The 22,125-nt window shown below is 31.9% G+C and overlaps 2 protein-coding genes across 2 annotated transcripts in view; one reads left to right on the top strand and one right to left on the bottom strand.

Moving 5' to 3' along the window:
- LOC127726686 (PC3-like endoprotease variant B) overlaps nucleotides 1-3,449 on the bottom strand; it is a 31,871-nt gene extending 28,422 nt beyond the window's left edge. Inside the window, exon 1 of the mRNA XM_052234133.1 lies at nucleotides 3,314-3,449. The gene's annotated coding sequence lies outside the window, so the exon portion shown is untranslated. The remainder of the gene's footprint in view (nucleotides 1-3,313) is intronic.
- A 155-nt stretch (nucleotides 3,450-3,604) lies between these two features.
- LOC127726687 (uncharacterized) lies at nucleotides 3,605-20,396 on the top strand. Its single transcript, XM_052234134.1, has 7 exons — nucleotides 3,605-3,729; nucleotides 6,710-6,806; nucleotides 9,385-9,461; nucleotides 10,930-11,058; nucleotides 12,200-12,290; nucleotides 12,988-13,169; nucleotides 17,101-20,396. Exons 1-7 carry the CDS (start codon nucleotides 3,619-3,621, stop codon nucleotides 17,290-17,292), a joined length of 879 nt encoding a protein of 292 aa, XP_052090094.1. The 5' UTR covers nucleotides 3,605-3,618; the 3' UTR covers nucleotides 17,293-20,396.
- The last annotated feature ends 1,729 nt before the right edge of the window (nucleotides 20,397-22,125 follow it).

Consider the following 22,125-nt stretch of genomic DNA (forward strand, 5'->3'; position numbering starts at 1 on the left):
ATAAATTTTAGAAGCTGCAAAAACAAAGTGGCCCAAATAGAAAACTTAATAACATCATCTAAACCTGATATTATAATTGGGAATGAGACTTGGCTAAATAAGGATGTCAAGTCCTCTGAGATATTTCCTTCTTCACTATTTGAGGATGTATTCCGGAGAGACCGAGAACGTAAAGAAGGCGGAGGCATTTTAATAGCTATTAAAAAGGGTATTAGATGCCAACAAATTTATTGTAGTAAAAATGTAGAGCTGATTGCAGCACAAATAGATATAACAGATTCAAAGTCCTTGATAATTGTTTCAGTTTATAGGCCACCAAGTAAATCTGATATAAACTATTTTAAACAGATGTTATTAGAATTAAATGATTTAAAATTAAAGTTTAAAAATTCAACCTTCTGGATAAGTGGAGACCTTAATCTTCCTGATATAGATTGGCCATCAATGACAATAGAGGGCAAAATGTACCCGAAAGAAATGAATGAAATCTTTTTAGATTTATTAAACAATCTAGGTTTGGATCAGTTAGTAAATTTTCGTACCAGGAAAGATAATATTTTAGACATCTTTTGTACCAACCAACCAAATCTTATAACCAAAATTAAATCAATACCCGGTATATCGGATCACAACATAGTTTTTGTTGATGCCATTTGTAAGCCTAAAAGAGCTACGCAATGCCCCCATAAAATTTCTTATGGAAGAAGGTAGATTTAGAAAAAATTAAAAATATAACCAAATCATTTATATATGATCTGCTAAGCCAGACCACATTAGAACTTACTATAGATCAGTGGTGGATTAAGTTTAGAGATGGAATAATAAAAATCATTAATGATAATATACCAAGTAAAATGACAAAATCTAAATATACAAATCCCTGGGCAAATAAAGAAATTGATAGTTTATGTAAAAAACAAAGACGAGCATTTAATAAAGCTAAAAAAACTGGGAAACAAATCCACAAAGATAAATACAAAAAGCTTAAAGCAACAGCTCAAAGAGAAATTAGGAAAGCCCAAAAGTAAATATATGGAAGAAATCATAAGTCCACAACTGGAGGAAAAACCAAAATCATTTTGGCAATACATAAAAGGGAAAAAGACTGAAACATCAGGAGTCTCACCTTTGAGAGGTAAAGATGGATTACTTTATAGTGATCCACAAACACAATCAAATATTTTAAATGAACAATTTAAAAGTGCATTTACTAAAGAAGACAAAACTTCAATGCCACATAAACCTAAAAGTCCCTACCCCACCATGCCAGATATAACCATTAATATCAATGGCATAAACTCCTTAAAAATATAAACCCCCATAAAGCTAGTGGGCCTGATAATATCCCTGCTATTTTCCTTAATAAACTCTCAGAAGAGATATCCCCCTTCCTTTTATTCTTTTTTCAAAAATCCATAAATGATGGAAAAATCCCAGAAGAGTGGAAACAGGCAAATGTTGTGCCAATTTTTAAAAAGGGAGATAAGCATAATGCAATTAACTATAGACCGGTTTCTTTAACGGCTATATGTTGTAAGGTTTTAGAACACGTCTTAACAAGTAACATTAGAAAACATTTAGATTTAAATAATATTTTAAATGATTGCCAACATGGCTTTAGGAGTAAACGTTCCTGTGAAGCACAACTTGTTATCAGCATCCAGGACATAGCCAAATACTTGGCAGAAGGTAATCAAGTTGATGCAATACTTTTAGATTTTTCTAAAGCTTTTGATAAGGTCCCCCATGAAAGGTTAATAACAAAGCTTAATTATTATGGTATAAGTGAAAATAACTTACTTTGGATAAAAGATTTTTTGTCAAACAGGCAACAGCAAGTCCTGCTTAACGGTGTTCAATCTTCCAAATTAGCTGTTGACTCTGGTGTTCCTCAAGGCACAGTATTAGGCCCAACTTTATTTTTGTTATTCATAAACGACCTACCTGAGCATGTCTCCTGTAAGGTTCGTCTTTTTGCTGACGACTGTTTACTTTATGAAACATCAAATAATATAAGAGAGTCTCAAGCACTCCAAAAAAATCTATCAAGCCTTGAAAATTGGGAATCTGAATGGCAAATGAAATTTAATCCTGAAAAATGCTATGTCATAAATTTATCTAAAAAGTCGAAAACTAATTTATTTCAATATAAATTACATAACCATGTACTTGAATCTGTCAAAGACAGCAAGTATCTAGGAGTTACAATAAGCAATGATCTTGATTGGGGGCCCCATATTAATAATATAACTTCAAAGGCAAATAAAACACTAGGATTTTTACGTAGAAACATGAAAAATTGTACACGTAAGGTTAAAAACCTTACAAACACATCACTTGTGCGTCCGACCGTCGAGTACTCCTCACCAGTTTGGGATCCGTACAAACAAAGCCAAATAAACCAAATTGAGCAGATACAGCGTAAGGCAGCAAGATATGTTTTTAATGACTATAACGATAGATCACCAGGTGCTGTCACTGGTATGTTAAACAAACTAAAATGGGAAAACTTGCAATCCTGTAGAACAAAAGCTAAGCTTGTCTTGATTTATAAGATTAATGGGGGTTGGTCGAAGTCACTAATGACATCCTGACACAATCTGACAGGCGAACTAGAGGCCTACATAAATTTCGACATATATATACAAATAAAGACTTTTTTAAATCATCTTTTTTCCCAAGTACTATTGCTGTCTGGAACGATCTCCCAGAAACAATTTGCATGTCACCCTCCCTAGAATCCTTCAAAGGTGGTATCTCCACCTTAACATTTGGAGGTTCTAGTCTGGCTAATTAATTAGTGTAATTAAGCCACTGTACATAATGTGAATATGTTTAACATTAAGCTACAACTAATGTTATTTTAAATTGTAATTGAACTGTGGCAAATATTTTTATCTTATAACAAAATTTTCGACATCCATTTGCATGTACATAGCGCCACAGTTCCGGGATATTCCACACTCCGGCACCGGAGTCTTTCCCGCACCAGGAAGAAGAAGTTATGACACCAACCTCGGTCATGTCTGTACAATGAACACTGGATGACCTTGTAAAATTGAATTCACAATATAATAAATTTTACATTTTTAAGACAAATAATGACAAAAAGTGTGAAGCAACTAACTTTTTAATCTAATTTAAAAAAAAAATACTAATACTTAAGTCAATATAAACAATTTCAGATAATCTATTGAAGTTTTTAAACTTTCATACGTTTGAAAAACCTTTCACTCCTACGAAATAAGTGAAAAAAGTTTGCGTCATAACTTCAATCTCTTTCAAACATTAAAAAAACTCTTAATTTACCTACCAAAATATGTCACAAAAACATGATCCTCTTTTGTATAAATTTCTATTTATCTACTTATTATCTATTTCTGGTTGTTTTCTCTGACGTCAGTTCGTCTTAAGGGTATATTACATTTAAATGTATTATTATGGTTCAATTGAAAATCGTGTGTTTAAATTTGTTGACATTTTGTTTACTCAGGTAAATCTTAATCGCAGGTGAGGCTGATAAAACCGCGGGAAAATATTGATTTGTTTATCGAATGGAAAGCTCCGAGAATACCGAAAGGTATTTTACGTCGATCATGTGACAGTCCAAAATGGATAATGCATGGGAAATCACTTCATAAATTGTCAAGGCCTATATCTAGTCTTACAAAGCAAATTTGGCTCCAAATGAATAACGTACATAGTGTTGCAGCTACTGGGTTTAACCAGGTATCCCGGATGTGTTTTATTTTTATGTCTCTCTTACAAATAATATCTAAAACAAGTTATAAACGAACTGACCATAGGGCTAGTGAATTACATGTTAGAACAATATTTTGTCTTTACTAAATGAAAAAAGTTAGAAGTGACCTTCAAAGATATTGATAAAAGCTCATTATTTTTTAACATGGAATCTAAAACAACTAAAAAAACTAACTAAAACCAGAATCAACAGAATTTTGATTACCGGGTAGGTGCGTTTGCAGGGCAGCAGCTTCTCCTTGAATGTGTGCACCTACCATTGTGGGAATCCAAATTAAGTCAAAATGTCATGACAGGATGTTAAATTTACAGATGTAGATCAGACAAGAATTTGTATATTTAAGACTAGAGTGAAAAGTCAATATGAATTGATGTGTTTTGTGGTTTAATGTAATAAACTGTTGTATTCTACGCCTTATGTTTGTTTGTATCTTTATGAGGGTCGTAATGGGGGTACCTTCATGACGAATAACGGTAAAAATTCTTGTCAAATGACGTTAACGGTAATTTTTGGTGCATGACGATAAAATGTACACTTTCTTTTAGACGATAAAAAAATTGACTGGTTTTGACGAATCAAGTTAAATTTTTTCCAAAAATAATGGCAATGATAATTATTTGAGACCTCTGACGAATCACGGTAAAATTTAGACCAATTTGACGCTAATGGTAGTCGAAAATGACCATTTGATGCCTGACGGTAAAGGGCATCACTAACCTATATCACCTGATCTTTTTCACTTGGTTATGCTACTAATTAAAGAAAGAGTGTCGATAAAACCAAGCATGTCCCTGACTTGTCAATACGCTTGATTCCAATCGTTATCTTTCCGTCAAAGTGTTTGGTTTTATGTGACGTTATTTGACGTCATTTGTTCATTTGTTGGGCATAAAATCTACGTCAGTACTTTGAGCTAAGGGATGACTATTCTAATGGGGATAAATTCCATATGACTGCTTTGATACCTGTTTTTTTTTTAAAATAATATATTCCTTTGAGCAGGGTTGGATTATGTACATAAGAATAAAGAGGGGTGTTTAAATAATGTCAAGCAGTCACAATTACTTTATCAGTTCAAAGATGCAGGGATCCAGTTGGCCCATAAAATGTTTAAATGACGTGAGAAATCAGCATATAGTAAAAGAGTATTTCTGGTAATGGAAATGATATGAATCAAATGTATTATAACTGGCTCTGAAAGTGAGCTGAATTAAGTTTGAGACATAGTATGACCTAAAGCAAGTTACAGCACTGCCAAAAACCAAGGATGGGGTTGATTACTTTGAAATGTAACCAAGTAAATTATGATTACTTTACTAATTTAATGTTGTCCTTATCAGGACTGAAAAATGGCTACAAAGTGACATCCAATACCAGAAATTTTCATCTTCATAATACTCCTTTGGAACCTCCAAGATTTACTCTGTTTAAACTTTTTAAGTTATTTAAAGAATTAATTGGTGATGCTAATAAATATTCTAATGCAATCTGTTTGTAAGGATAATTTTCATTGGACGTTGAAAATTATTTTGAAGGGTTAGATTCCACTTTCTACCAGTCCGTAACTAAGAAAGCCACAATTTTGAATTCCGATTTTTGTTTGTTTGTAATTTCTCACAAAATAAACAAGAAAGTCACATTTTGTGCCTCAAAATTTTCTTTTTTGTCAACATTAAAACCATTCTGAAGCGTACGAAAGGTATAAATACGTGTAATGTTTATGTTTGACATCGTGAATATACATATGACGTCACATTGACGATGCTAAAGAAGATGCAACAGTTTCACGGACTTTTTCATTTATGTCATTTTAAGCCAAAACATTTATGAAATGGAATTTGTTTTAATATGCTGCATTAGAATGGAGATAACTGTATTGTATTTTTAGCTTGGCTTTTATTTTACTGTTGCAAATATCCGTTTACCTAGCTCCGCTACGCGTCGCTAGGTAAACTCAATTTGCGACTGTAAAATCTACGTTTTACGAAGGCCAAGCTTAAAATACAATACAGTTATCTCCTAATTATTCTTATCAATGAATCTATTTTAAGCACTGATGCTTTCAATTATTATAACTCTTATCAGTAATGTAGTTTGTAGACATCAAAAACAAAAGTAACTTTGCTATGAGGGTCTAGATTGGGTTTACAGTATACAAAATAATGTGAAAAAAGTGCAGAATAAAGGGCAAAATAAATAAAGAATAAAGAAAAATATGAAAAAAATGAATAGAGAAATATATTTAAAATAAATGAGTAGAAGAATACTGGATTGCTAAAATATAGAATGGAGAAAAATGGGCAAAATGAATAAAGAATAGAGAAAAATGGTCGAAAAAGATTAAAGAACAAAGAAATGAGGGACCCCCATCCAGACCCTCATTTATAAATGAATCCACATCATTTGGTAAACTATTGAAGGTAATCTACACCTGGAAAAAATACATGTCTCTCACGAGTGAAGACAAAAATATTTTGTATTGGACAACCAATTTGGGATGGTAACCTTTAAACTAGTGTGGTGTTGATTTCAATCACTTGTCCCTGTTTTTGTACAGTTTAATAATTTCAGTGGAAATCTTACAAATCAGCTGCATCAGATAGAAATCGACCTTATGCAAATGAATATCAAAACATCTGTAAACTTATTTCGGGTCTGTAACTGTTTGAAAATTGAGATGACATAAGAACTCTACAAAACAGAAAAAAATTCATCGTTTCAAAACTTATCAAAGTCATATACATGTACATGAATATATGTATATGGGCACTTGCATTAGGTCGATCTATCAGACGCAGCTTAATTGATAATTAGAACAATTATAGATTGACTTTCATAGTCCATACTTCTTACAGACACGTTAACTTCCAATAAAAGCAATAGACTGAATAAAAATAATGATGTGAAGCATATGAATTTTGAAATGAAATAATTTTATAATTTTAGGGCAATCATTATGACTCAAACAGACCATCATATACAGACCAGGCTATACGATATATAGTAGATGTATTGTCAGAGTTATCTCCCCTTAACAGAAAAGGTATAGTTTACAAATTAAATTGAGAAAAAAATATCAAATAAATGTTTAACCACAGTTTTGTCCTCTAAATAGAAAAGGGAAAATAAGAACAAGAAAAAATATCGAGTAAATGTTTTAAAAAAGTTATGTCCCCTTAACAGCAAATAGATATAAGAAGATGTGGTATGAGTGCCAATAAGACAACTCTCCATCCATAAAGAAATTTATAAAAGTAAACCATTATAGGTCAAAGTACATTCTTCAACACAGAGCCTTGGCTCACACCAAAAAATTACTAGTGTAAAACCATTCAAACGGGAAAACCAACGGTCTTATCTATATAAAAAACGAGAAACGAGAAACACGTATGAACCACATCAACAAACGACAACTACAGCACATCAGATTCCTGACTTAGGACAGGTGCAAACAATTGCAGCGGGTTTAAACATTTTTTTACATGTAGCCTTGTGATTAATGTGAATAATTGAGTGCCCTCTATCCACTACGGTTTTGCAAGGTTTATGGAGTTATCGTAGTGATCAGAATATAATGACTGGATTATTTGGGTTACCTTGTGATAAATAAGAATTAGATTGATTGATTGATTGATTGGTGTTAAACCCCACTTTCAACACTATTGTGCTATTTTCGTGGCGGTCAGTTTTTATTGGTGGAGGAAGCTGGAGTGCCCGGAGAGAACCACCGACCTTCAGTAGGAAAACTAACAATCCTAGTCAATTAAGATTGGAGTCGAGTGCACCTGCCCTGTGCGGGATTGGAACTCACAACCTCAGTGTTGACTGGCTAGTGATACAGTAGTTGGACTACTTAGACCACTCGGCCACCGAGGCCCCCATAAGAATTAGATCATTGAGGAATGTTAAACCAGAGTAATGTCCCCTTTGCAGAACCAATTGATATCAGGTAAATAATCTGTAAGCATTATCCGACTTTAATAAAAAAGTAAAGAAACCTCTGTACTGTCTTGTTATTATTTCATATGATGATATTGTATACATACAATAAAAAAAGGATTGAGTTACTTAACAGACAAATAATTTTTCACTGATATTTTAAAGCAAATAGGTCTTAGAACAATAACCTTTACTTTTGATTTTTAGACGACCGCAAAAAATTTTTTGTGGTCGTATATTGGTATGACGTTTGCGGTGTCGTCGTTGTCGTCCGGCGTCGTCGTCATCCGAAGACAAATTGGTTTTCCCACTCTTACTTTAGTTTAAGTGAATGGATCTCTATGAAATTTTACCATAAGGTTCAATACTACAAAAGGAAGATTGGGATTGATTTTGGGGGTTATGGTACCAACAGTTAAGGAATTAGGGGCCAAAAAGGGGTCAAAAATAAGCATTTTTGTAACTTCCAGAAATAACTTGTGTGTTAGTGTATGGATCTCTCTGACATTGTACCACAAGGTCCCATATCACAAAGGGAACGCTGGGATTGATTTTGGGGGTAATTGCCTCAAAATTTTAGGAATTAGGGGCCCAAAAGGGGGCAAAAAACAAGCATTTATCTAGTTTCATGACAATAACTTGTGTGTAAGAGTATGGATCTTTATGAAATTGTACTACAAGGTTCCATATCACAAAGGGAAAGCTGGGTTTGAGTTTGAGGGTAATTGCCCTAAACGTTTATGAATTTGGGGCCAAAAAGGGGCAAAAAAACAAGCATTTTTTTAGTTTCCAGACAATAACTTGTGTTCAAGTGTATGGATCTCTCTGAAATTGTACTGCAAGGTACCATACCACAAAGGGAAGGCTGGGATTGAGTTTGGGAGTGATGAATCATCAGGGGGTTCAAAAATTTTGGGGGGGATTTTTTTTCCTTTTTTTTCTTTAAAATTTTCCATTTTAAATTGGTTATTTCTGATTTATATATAAAAGCAAATAATAATGATATGGTTTGAATAGGTGAATTAAAATTTTTTAAGTTCTTAGACCACATTCATTCTGTGTCAGAAACCTATGCTGTGTCAAATATTTAATTACAATCCAAATTCAGTGCTGTATCAAGCTTGAATGTTGTGTCCATACTTGCCCCAACTGTTCAGGGTTCGACCTCTGCGGTCGTATCAAGCTGCGCCAAGCGGAGCATTTTATTTTTGATATAGGTGTCAACTTAAAAAACTTCCAAGGGGGAAATCTTCCCCTGAGGTAAATTTTAAAGGGGAGATATCCTAGGAGAAAAAAAATGCATTTTTCTTGCTTATTTCATTTCAATTTTGAAAGTTGCTTATGAATGGTTAAGAAAAAATTATAATAAAAATTTAGAAGTATTAACCATTAATAAATAGATTAGCTAACACAACACGTCTGATAGCTTGAATTATATATTATATTAATTAACAATGAAGGGACCAATGATTTGTCACTTTCTATAAATATGACAAACAACTAAAAATCAAATAATGATTAAAGGGAGAAAAAAAAAAGGGATTTTTTTTTCCAAATAGGGGAGATTTAATTTTCCCTTCAGGAGATTGGTCTTATGGGGTAAGTTTCTAATTTTTATATCTGAAGAGTTGACACCTTTGTTTCATGCAAGCATGAATAAATGTTCCTTGATGTATTTGCAGATCTAAAATATGATGTTTTAGAACTTGGTGCAGGAACAGGAAAATTTACAGAGAAAATAACTTTATGTATATCTCAAGTAAGCTACATGGTGACATATATAATCTATATAATTTCTTGTTTGATATGATACTGTAAATTCAGAATTAATGCTTGCATTTCTATGGTCCCGCCACAAAGTAGTTGGGAGCCATATAGTGTTTATACCATTTTCCATCATCTGTCATTCAGTCATTCTGCAACGAACAGTTATACAGACTTTTTTCTAAATGCCTTCTGACACATATTGAGCTGATTTTTAGTTAGTATTTGAGTCTACTTTGATAAGTTACAGACCAAGTTTTCGTTTGGTTCCGCTCTGCTGATTTTTGGGGAAGTAACAAGCTTTGGACTTCGAAAATTTCATGAAAATGACAGTTACATATGGACTTTTTCTCTAAATGCCTTCATATATTGAGCTGATTTTTAGTAAATGAGTCTACTGTGATGTATTACTGATCGAGTTTACATTTGGTTCAATGCACAAAAAGCAAAGGGATAGCTACCGGTATATTTGTTTTGGGAATCGATACAAGATCACTTTATTTCACATCTGCATATTTTTGGCAGGCATTCCAGCATTACTTATTTCCCAGTTTCAATTTCCATTTCAGTTACTGTGGATTCAGTTATTTTCATGCTTTCCAATTTTTGTGGATTGAGGAAAAAATGTATTTTTCGTGGATATTTGATTTCGTGGTTTTGCAAAATTCTTCATACAAGCCGATAGAAAGTTTGTACTTAGTTAAATTCGTGGTTTACCTTTACTCACGAAAAAACGAAAATTAGTATTCGACGAATAATAATGAATCCACAGTAAGACCTTTTGTGGAACTGTTCTCATATGAATCTTGCTAACTATGTAATGATTCACAGTCTGCATTGTTGAAACCCAAGAAAAGATTTACATTAAAAAATAAACAGACAGTAACAAATTCGAAGGGAGAATCAGAAATCAGAAATCAAAGAAAACTGATAATATCATGGCTAAAATGATGGAAAGACAAACAACAGTCTACAGAAAACTAATCACAAATAATAAAGACTGAGCAACAGGAACCCCACAAAAAGACCAGGCCTTGCGGTCATAAAACTTTCGAGCACGATTTTCGTACTCAGACTCAGAAATCAACCAATCAAAATCCTGGATTTAGTGTTTCGAGCACAAATTTTGTACTCAGAGTACTGAGTATAGTTTTATGACCGAGAGCCCAGGGTTGATCATAGATGCTTTACAAGGATAAGTAGATCTTGCTCCACATGTGGCACCAGTTCGGTTGCTCATTACAAGTCAAATTATGTGATAAACCTCATTAAGCCGCATATATGCCAAAAAATATGGCATATATGAGTACATTACCTCAAAAATACAGAATAGACAACATTTGTACTAATTAAATTATCATGAAATCATTTAGATAATTAACCACAGAAAGTGAGAACATGTGTAGAACAAGCAAATGCTTAAAAACTCAAGTTATATTTTCTTTATATTTGTTTTCATCTAGGATGTGAAATATTTAGCTTCTGAACCATCTGAGTCTTTCCTAGGTGTACTGAGGAATAAAGTCCCAAGTTTTGTTGAATGTGCTCCATGTACAGCCGATGCCATACCTTTACCAAATAATTCTGTCAAGGTTTGTTTTAGTTAGACAAATATTCATATATGATCTTATAGTCAAAGGGGAATAACTCAAATCATTTTTTTATTTTATGTACAATTTTAACACAGAGGGCGTTAATTGATTGATTGTTTGTTAGGTGTAATGCCACTTTCAATACTCATGGTTTGTATGGCCAGTTTTAATTGATGGAGGAAGTTGGAGTTCGGTGAGAACCACTGACCTTCGGAAGGAAAACTGGTCATCCTAGTCAATTAAGATAGGAATTGAACATGACAAAAAAATATATTCATGACTAAAATTCAGTATTGCCCTGAACAGCAGAGGGCTTCAATAGGTTTAAGGTGGTACCCAACACCTTGACTAATATTAATTTGTCTTGTTTAATTTTCATAAAATTTTGACAAAATGTTTACTTTGACGCTTGGACAAAAATTTCAAAATTTTAAAATATTTGAACCAAACACTTTATCAGAAAAATTTCATTGGTTATATGGCAGTTTGACAAACATTAGTTTTGATCATTGAGAAGCTTAAACAATACAACGTGATTAAAACGTTTAGCTGATTTTTATAGAATATCTCCATGTAGTGTTAGCTACCACCTTGAACACTTTTTTCAAGCAGAGTCAAAACTATCTATTTTTGTAGCTCTTTAATCTCACTGTTGTGTGTTTTTAATTTATTTACTTTTAATGTAATGGGTTAGAAAGGATAATTTATGGTAAATTAATTCATGACCAAAAACTCACTACACTCACTTGACAAAACCAACAGCAAAGGAACAACACTTTTATTGCTGTTCATCTGTGTGTTGCTATTTTGACAACACATTTAAATATGTGAAACACTACATCCAGTAAATGGTAATAATAATTATTTATGACTGAAGCTGTTTATTTGCAGACCAATTATCTTCCAACTTTATGCTAATTGTGAAAAAATATTTTTATTATAAAAAATCTCAAGGCAATTACGAGCAAACAGTCAATTTTATGTAAAGTTACTTCAATATAGCTGTTTCACTTGTACAACTGATTTGAACAGTTTATAGAATGAAAGTTTCTGTTTCAATTTAAATAGAGGGGAAAACTTGCCAGGAGTTTAGTTACACGATAATAGTTTCTGTTGATAAAGATTATCATTTGATTTCCAGTTAATTATTGCTGCACAGTGTTTTCATTGGTTTGCTAATCATGAAAATCTACAAGAATTGTACAGAGTACTGGTGCCTGGAGGACGGTTTGGTATGATCTTATAGTTAAAGGGGAATAACTTAATTTTTTTTCTAATATAGAATTTTAACACAGAGGACTTATAGAGGTTAAACATATCCAGTTGTTTTAGACTATTGCACTCTAATTTGCACTATGAATTGGCTGTTTAAATATAATTTGAAGCATGGATCCTATGGAAAAACAAAATAAAAGCAAATGTATTGAAATTCAAAAAAAAACATTGTTAGCTGTTTATATTTTCTCATATTATGCAAACTAATCCTGTAATCAACCAATGATGTGCTTACAATACATTCATTGTGATTGATATTTACTTAATATTAAAGTCTTACTTGGAAACAAATTTTTACAGGATAACAAATAAACTCCCAACAGAGTGCACTGAATTTATTTATTTCTCTTGACATGCAAGTAAAATTACCATTTAACATTAAATTAGAAATTATTGTGTGCATTTATTTTTGCAATTTTTGGAGAATGGACAAAAAAGCAAGATTGATTATTGCCATTTTTGGAAAATCTGCATACAGATATATGTTTCCGATATCAGAATGTGAGTTCTTGTTATTGTGATACACACCCAGTCACATCATTCGCATTCATAAAAAACTTGCAATAATTTCTGAATTTATAGTACTTGGAACATATTTTTCCTGCCATTTTTAGTTGGTTCATTTAATTATATTAACAATTCTATATTTTACAGTGATGTTATGGAACAATAAAGATTGGAGTATTCCATGGGTGAAGTCTATAGAAGATATCTTAACACAGTATTATGATGAAGACACTCCCAGGGCTGTTTCTTATAAATGGAAACATGTGATAGAAAGTTTCTCAGGATTTTCATTGAAAAATCATCAGTTATTGCCTGGGATACAAATGAGGGTAAATTATTAAATTATTTAGACAAAAACTTTTCCTCTTTTTAACTTTTTTATTTGTATTTGCACGAGCGACACAACTAGCGCAACATGTGTAGCAGGACCTGGTTACCCTTCCGAAGCACCTGAGTTCGCCCCTGCTTCTTTGTGGGCATCTTGTTGGTCAATTTTAAGTTTCATAGTATTTTGTATATTTAAAATTGAGAATGGAAATGGGGAATGTGTCAAAGAGACAACAACCTAATCAAAGAGCAGAAAACAGCCCAAAGCCACCAATGGGTCTTCAACATAGCGAGAAAATCCCGCACCCTGAGGCGGGCTTCAGCTGGCCCCTAAAAAAATGTGTACTAGTTCAGTGAAAATGGACGTCACACTAAACTCCAAAACATATAAATGAACTGAAATTGAAAAAACATACAAGACTAACAAAGGCCAGAGGATCCTGACTTGGGACAGGTGCAAAAATGCGGTGGGGTTAAACATGTTTTGTGAGATCTAAACCCTCCCCCTATACATCTAGCCAATGTAGAATAAACAAACACACGGCAATATGCACAGTAAAACTCAGCTGAAAAAATTGTCTTTTCGTCATTATTTGTTTTTTTACCATGACATTGTCAGTTTTTCTTTGACTTATGTCCCCTTGTTATCTTCAGCCTCTATTTTAACATTCTAAATCAGGGTTTCTAAAACAGGCATATTTTTTGGACTGGTCTGTTTTGTTATTAAATGTTATATGTTAGCTTAAAAGTTAAATTGTCACCATTCTTGGACACATTATCTGACTCCAAGCAGACTCATCTTTTCTTTTATTCATATAAATGCTGCAGAATTGACAAACACCAATTTTTAAGACTTTGGCTTGACTGGGCCATAAACAGAACCCATTACATAAAATACTCTCTACCTTGAGACTAAAGGCAGTGGTATTGACTTTAAAACACTGACAGTGAAGAATTTTTTGCTGCAAATTTATTAAATTATTTCATTTAGTTGTTCAGTCGATTCGGTTTTTAGCATAGACTATTTGTCAGACAAAATTATGCAATAAAGCGGAGTATGCTTATATCCAAAATGCCAAACTATGGAGTCAAATAACATCGATAGTAAAGATAAGTAAAGGAAATCCTTAAAGAAAGATGAACGGCCATAATCTACTTGCAACGTCTTTAATACTCTCAATAAAGTTTACAAACATATTTTGTTTTAGTTTATTTACGTGCAGTTCCATCGTTTCCTATACCTGGGATATAAAAATAGAACCAAGTGTACTGAAAATAGATTTATTTCCATGACCCATATGTGCAATGTACATTATTACGCTTTGGTTGAAATAAACTGTTTAACAATGATACACAGTTTATTATCTTTTTTAACAATAAATGTGTAATGAAGTGCCTTTGATATGCAGTATATACCGCTTGCACAGTGATGTAACACTGTTTCTTTAACAGTGATTTTGCTAGTGCTCGTCATTTTCGTCATTTACGAAAAGGTTTTCAAAATGACGAAAGTTTTTCAAATCAATTTCGTTACTTAAATTTGAAAAGTGTAAAAATGTTTTCGCATGAAAATACTATAATTCTACCTGTCTTCATGTTTTTGACAAGTTTATGACCCTCATCTAATTAACGTTTACAACAGGTGTTATAAGTTGTGATTACAGGTAATCTGCTTATCACCATCGAATGGGTCACTAATCCTTTAATTAATAAACCTCATAAATTATTGACCATCATAATTATTTTTCCAAGTAAAATCGGTAAGTCGGCAATACAATTTCAATATTTCTCAAAGGACCACAATTTGCAGTTCGTCTATCATAGTTTCGTCATTTAAACAAAATGGTTTTCCCTGCGGACAGTTCGCATTTTAATTTCAATATTTCTCAAACGATCACAATTTGCAGTTCGTTTGTCATAGTACATGTATTGTCATATTTAATATAACTTTTCATCAAAAACTTTCAACAGTTTCGATTAAAGAGAAAGAACTTAAAGTCTTTATTCAAAATATTCAGGAATATTTCCACGAGTCAAACGGGTGCTTCCTTTACTATGTACTGCGCATGCGTGAAAGTATTCTTATAAAATAGGCATTTTAAAAACGTAAAATACAAAATCATTTAGTATTAAAATAAACGAAGGAGACAAATATATTTCTTACTAGGCAACTTGATTTAGAAATATGATAATTTCCTGCCTTTTGTTAAAAATGAACCCATCCGTATATGAATCCGGATTCATTCTGAATTTATTATCCTCCTGTCACTTCCCGTTTTCATTTCGTTTAAAAATCGAAAGTAAACGTGATCTATTCTTGATTAAATTACAATATACAGTCATTAGAATCTTTCCAACAAGGATTTGTACAAATCCTTTGTTCCAAGTTTATAGAAATGAATTTCAAATATCGATTTAACCGTTTTTACAAGGATAATGACTATGCAATGAAATAGTCGTTGTATACAGGTTTGTTTATGCTGTGATTCCTGGTTAAAAAAAAGGAACCCAGCTTTTGTTAATCAGGAATGTCCCCTGAAAATAACTGAACTGAAATTGTAAACTAGAAATCTGGATCCTTATTAGATCTTATTATAATCTTCATATTTTAGCACCACATCTATCAAAATATACAATAACTGCCTGAGCATGCCTAAGTCCTTCAAAGATGTATAGCTAGTAATACATATCTATTGTCCATTGCTTTTACCCAAAAAAAAAAGGTTGATTTTCATCAAAAGTGACTAAAGCCCTCAAAATCCTAGCTGAAACCATGCTTTAACCTACATGTAGTTAGTTTCATATATGCAAAGCAGTTTGGGGCCCTTTACAGGTTATTTCCTTGACGCTAGTGTTGTATGTGAGAAAATATAATAATTAGTAGTAAATGCTCTTTTCCAAAATTACAAAAAATAAATGTTTGATGTATAAAATTCTTCAACTATATATAAATGCCCTGTAATGTTTAACATGAATGCAAATCACCCTAAGCCGAATTACGAGTGTACACATCGGTTGGTTTTTCAAAGTGAATGAGCAGGCGTCATTGTTTTTAAAATTCACCCCAAATTTAATCTATGGACAATGTTTGAAATCCAATCAATAATTAACTCCTTTTGAGAGAGAATGGTCATGTTTTTACAACAATTACCTGTTTGATATTTTTTACCTCGAGGCTTAAAATAGAACAAGGGGAACTTTACCTATGTCCACATTGAGGATTATTTATCAATATCCCATCATATAAACACAAAAGAAAAGGTTTTAAAACCTTATTTAAACAACACAAAAGTGAATATGAAATAATAACGAAAATAATAATGCATTCAAGAAAAAAAACTTACCAAATTGCTGTTTCTGGTCAAAAATCTGGTCAGTTTTAACTAAGCATATCTAGCTGGCGATTATTTTCTATGCAATTAACCGAAAGGCCTCTTTTTAGGCTATGCAGTTAACCGGATAATTTAACATTAGGTGAATGGGAAATGGTTTTGTATAGGTGAAAATCATGCAATTAACCGAATTATACAATTAAGCGGTATGCGATTAAGTGGAGTCGACTGTATTTAAATTGAAATTGCATATGCTGTCTGTTTCACTCAGCACAATATGAAAAATGCTTTATTTCTGCTGAGTTTAGATTTTGCAATTTCAAACACGAAACCTCTTCAGGAAGATTTTTTTCCCCATTTTCTTATTGTTGATTTTTTTCTTTCTTAAAAATCAAATGCATGCATGGGGAAATTTCCAGGATTTTATCTTAATTGTGATGTTAGTGAAAATAAATCTGTTGCAAAAATTTCTTTTTGTACTGTAAGTAATGCATTATTAAATGACAACAGATTTATTTTAAATCCATTTTTCAGTTTGAAGAAAGAAAATATTTTCAAATTAGTATGCAATTTGACTTTAAATATAATTATTCATTTTCAGGGTGAAAGAGATTTTGTTGTTGAACATTTTTCTTCAATCAGTGTGATATCCCGATTATCTCCAGAAGAAAAACAAGAAGCTCTTGCTAAATTTTACAATGTTCTAGACAGCAGTGAGATGACCAAACATTTGTCAGAAATACAGATTCCATTTCATACAGAAATTTATGATGTAGAAAAGATGGTGCTTTAAAACTATAAATGTATAGTTTATTTAAAGGAGTTGATTGAATCATTTTAAATTCTAGATCTCATGTTATTTTATTTCAGGACTTAAATGTTACGAGTCTATAGAAAGTTTGTTGAATTCTTAAAACTGTTCCATTACCTTTGGCCAGTTTCAAATAGGTAGGTTGTTGAAATTTACTGCTCATATTAGGCCTGAACAAAAATACATGTGTTTCTGTAAAGCTGACAAGCCTTAATTTTTTTTAAAGATTTTTTTTTATATTTTTTTGAATCAACTATTTAAGTCAAACTGTTTCCCCTATTGAAACCAGTTAACACATTTTAAAAAATATTGTTAATTTCTTACCAAACGACCCTGAATTTATTCAGCATGTTAGCAGAAATACAGATTTTTTTTGTGCCTTAGCCTATTAAAGAGGTTTGTTGTTTATGTTTCAATTTTTCCTCTATATTATGGTACCTCTCTGGGTTTTTTCCTAGGCTATGCATTGAAAACATTTACTTGGCGATCTCTACATTTCTCAATATACATCCCAAATACTTTTCTCAGACTGTTAAATAGTTTCTACTGTTTTAATTTTTGAATCCAAGATGGTATGTACTCACACCTATCTTTATTTTCCATAATTTGATGTATCATACACTATCAAATGAAAATGTTGACATTGATGAAAATGTTTTTATTTTAAATTTCATCTGAAAACATCTTAACGACTAAGATAGGGTCTCAGATATGCTCAAATCATTTCCAAAATGGTTAGGTACTCTTGATCTTTTTACATCTGATAGAATTTGTTATTTGCTCACCAAAAAGTAGTAGGTTTACTTGATTACATGCTTTCCTTGACCGATTAGACTGACCTCTATTTAAGTTAATTATACCTGTCAACTGACATGATTTAGGTGTAGACTACCTGAATTTTACCACTTGTCCCAAATGCAGGATTGTTATGACTATTACAATCCCCCTTAGATAGAATTTAGTAAAAGTTTGCTTGAAAAATTATTTATTCTAGTTGTTTGCTTATTCATATTTGGAGACAGACGAGATTGTTGGAAGTTTATAGCCAGTCAAACTTGTTATTTTATAACATAATTTTCAAATGTAAACAGAGTATTGTGTTGTTATCCTGATCTAGCATATAACTTTCAAACATATTCCGATTGTTGTTTCTACTGAAAATGCCTTCCTACCTGATTTAAAAGGAAGAAAGTCCTTTGAGTCAACATATGTGAATGAGATTTACTTATGGTAGTTGGTTGAACAAAATATTGTCCCAACTTTTTCATGTCTTTCTTAGAAATGGTTTCAATGAAAATGAACAATTTTTCACTGTTATAGAATTTTACTAGGCAAAGAAAAATAAAAAAAAATACATGTGCTACTTTTTGAAGGATTTTTTTTTGATTGCTGCAAATTCATTTTCATGAAATTAAAGCCTTCTTCATGTTTATCAAATACAACTATTGTAAGTGACATCTAAGGAGAACATGATTCTATTTAAGACAAAGGCGAATTCCTGATTTTTCACTCATTTCAAAACAGGAAAGTTCCTGTGTGGTCAGACTGCAGGAGAAGAAGCTATTGAAAAAGTTGCCATAGCAACATCAAACCAAAGGGGAACAAATTGGGCACATTGTTTGTAAGAAAAAATGACTTAATGACTTGAAATTACTATAAACCCACTGTACATGTATGTCAAATGGTTCATAAATTATTTTATATTGTCATGACTAATTGAAGTGGATTAAAAAAAAAATGAAATAGTGATGGTTTATTTTCTTAGTTGTTATTATGTAAAAGTGGTTTGTAATTTCTTTTTGATACAATAGTAAAAATGAAGATAGAAATATTGACAGCTTTGTTTAATCATTATAATGAGTGTATAGAAAGATACCATTACCAATTACATTTATCAAACTTCAGAAGAAATACTTTCAGAAAATGTGATATTTGCCAAGCTTTGATGACAAAATTTGATAGTGAAGTCTTTTAAGTAACATCATCAGGGAAATTTTAAAAGTTTTTGTTGAATTTGGGGAATATTTGAGCTAAATTAACATAGAGCACAAGACTGGCCCCAAAAAATATTTTCCCAAGGAACCAAATAGACACAAAATACACTTCCTATATATGTAAATATCGTCCTACAAATGATGTGGGAGTCAAAAAGTTGAGATTCTGCCAAATTTTGATCCATTGATTAATTTACTGTCATTTCCTGGCTGTGTTATCCATGAAAAGAATACCGTATATTTGTTTTAAGACAAAATGCAATGTTCTGATTAAGTATAAAAAATTATATATTCAAAGTATGAATATAAAAATCAGGGACAGATTGAATAAAATACTTTTGGATTTAAGATCAATTTGGCCAAAACTGTACTGTCTTCCTTTCTTTGACCACTGATAAGTATGTGTACTATTAAAATAAGTAAGTATAATAGTATTTGTCCAGTGCAATTGCTTTTGTTCTGTTTGTTTAGTCTCAATTTTGTTAACTATTGTTGGTTTTTAGTCAAATTATTTAATGATTCTGTAAGTTAGTTTTGCATATGTGAGAACAGTATATTCAAGAAAGTTAAAACACAGGCTCAGAATTCTACAATATTTGCAAAAAATAAGAAAACTTTGTCAACAGAAAAAATTCTAAATACAAAATTAATAAGTATGTATTGTAACAAAAAAGGTCACACTGCATATTTGAATCCCATTTTGTAGTTTCAAAAGAGTTGTGTGTCTAATTAGATAAAGAAGCTACGGAAGGTGATACTCCATAAAAAGTTGCACTATCAAAGTAGAGCATATTGTATGTTGATATATATAGATTGTGACATTATATTGAAAAAGGAAAAAATGAAGTAATATAAAATTTTATGTTTACAAATTAAAGACTGTTACTCTGAATACCTGTTGTTTATTACATAGTTGAAAAAAGCTTTAATTTTTCTGTCAGGTAAAATGTTTTTTGCTTAAATGAAAGTTGTATGTTCTTTGAAATGTTAATCAGTTTCTTTATATTTATTGTATTGATATTTATTGTATTATTGCTGTTTTTAACATTTATATGGATTCTGTAATGTGAAATAAAACAAATTATCATCTTGTTTCGTGAGTGATCTCCATTTGTATTACATCTCTGTAAGCAATAGCAGGGGTATATATTTGATAGTGTTGGCCCTTCAGTTTGACCCTCATAGGTAGTCAAGGTCGTTAAAAAAAAAACTCGTCATCAGTCTGTTTGTCTGCTTATTTTATCTAAATCCTTCGGTATATTTCAATTAAAATTTAACAGATTGAACAGTTTATGATGGCATTGCACCCCTCATTTTTAGCTCATCTGGCACACAAAGCCATTGTGAGGATTTGCCATCACTTGTGTCAATTGTTCATCCAGTTTTTGACCGATTGTCTGACTCCCTTTGTCGTGGCCCATATTCTGTAAACTTATTATTAAAATCTTCTCCACTGAAATCATTCAGTTGATTGAAACCAAAGTTTGTTATCTATGGGATGTATTCTATGAAGTTTATGATTTTCATCCAGGTTGATCAACTAACATGGCCATCGTGGCTAAAAATAGAACATAGGGGTAAAACTGGAGTTTTTGGCTTATATCTCGAAAACAAAATGAAACTGACTATTAAAATGGTCAGCACAACATCCGCTAACTTCCTTGAATATTTAAGATAAATGTGTCAACCTATTTTGAAGTTATGACCCCCTGAAATGTAAGTTATTATTACCAATTTTAATTTTTTGTCTGTTATCTTTAAAACTACAGGAGCTAAGTTAAATGTGTATTTAGTATGATTTACCAGCACAAAATGTATTTATCTTGATGATGCCATAAACATGTTAAAACATAAACAAATGACCTTAAACAATGTTAAATAAAAACATGTTGAAACTAAAATTTTGACCTAAAATATAAGAAATAAGAAAACAGTGCCAAACTATTCAAAGAACAAGAATGTAAACAACTACAGGTCACTGTTAGCACTTCAATAATGAGCAACATCTTTATCTGTTTAGTTAATCTTAAAAACAATATTTGTAGTTTGTCTAAATACCATGAATGGACTTTTTTTTTTAATATTTGCCATAATGATCTTTTGTATAACCCTCTTTTGCAATTTAGTTTGCCTCAATAATAAATACATTAGCTGAGTACAGTATTGCAGAAACTCTGACTCACATTCAGAAGTAGGAATTTCTCAACATTCTGAAGACGACCTTAGTGGCTGAGTGATCTAAGTGGTCGGAACTACTGTATTACTTTCCTGTCAACACTGAAGTTGTGAATTTGAAACCCGCACGTGTCAGGTGTGCTCGACTCCAATCTGAATTGACTAGGATAGTCAGTTTTACTACTGAATGTCGGCGGTTTTCTCCAGGCACTCCGGCTTCCTCTACCAATAAAGATCGACAATCACAAAATAGCTCAATAGTGCTGAAAATGGCGTTAAACACAAATCAATCAATCAATCAACATTCTGAACATTTATACTTCCTGTCAAATTTTCTCTATCTGAAGCGGTTTTCAAACATTTATTAGATTCATAAACCATCCTTGATTTTTACCGAACTTCGACAGAAGCTTCTTACAATCAAAAGATGGTATCTAGAGGAAATTTTTTTATAATTTTCCCCCCATTTTTATTGAGCCTATGACTTTTGTCGCAAAAGCGAGACATAGCAATCCTACATTCCGTGGTCGTCGGCTTCACATATTTCCTATAACACACAATTTTCTCATTTGCACATATTTTCTACCTTTTTAGTTACATCAATTATTTTGAACACAATTTTGTAATTGCATCTTCTATTTACATG

This window comes from Mytilus californianus, unplaced genomic scaffold (assembly GCF_021869535.1).
Source record: "Mytilus californianus isolate M0D057914Y unplaced genomic scaffold, xbMytCali1.0.p SCAF_18, whole genome shotgun sequence".
NCBI classification, from domain to species: Eukaryota; Metazoa; Mollusca; class Bivalvia; order Mytilida; family Mytilidae; genus Mytilus; species Mytilus californianus.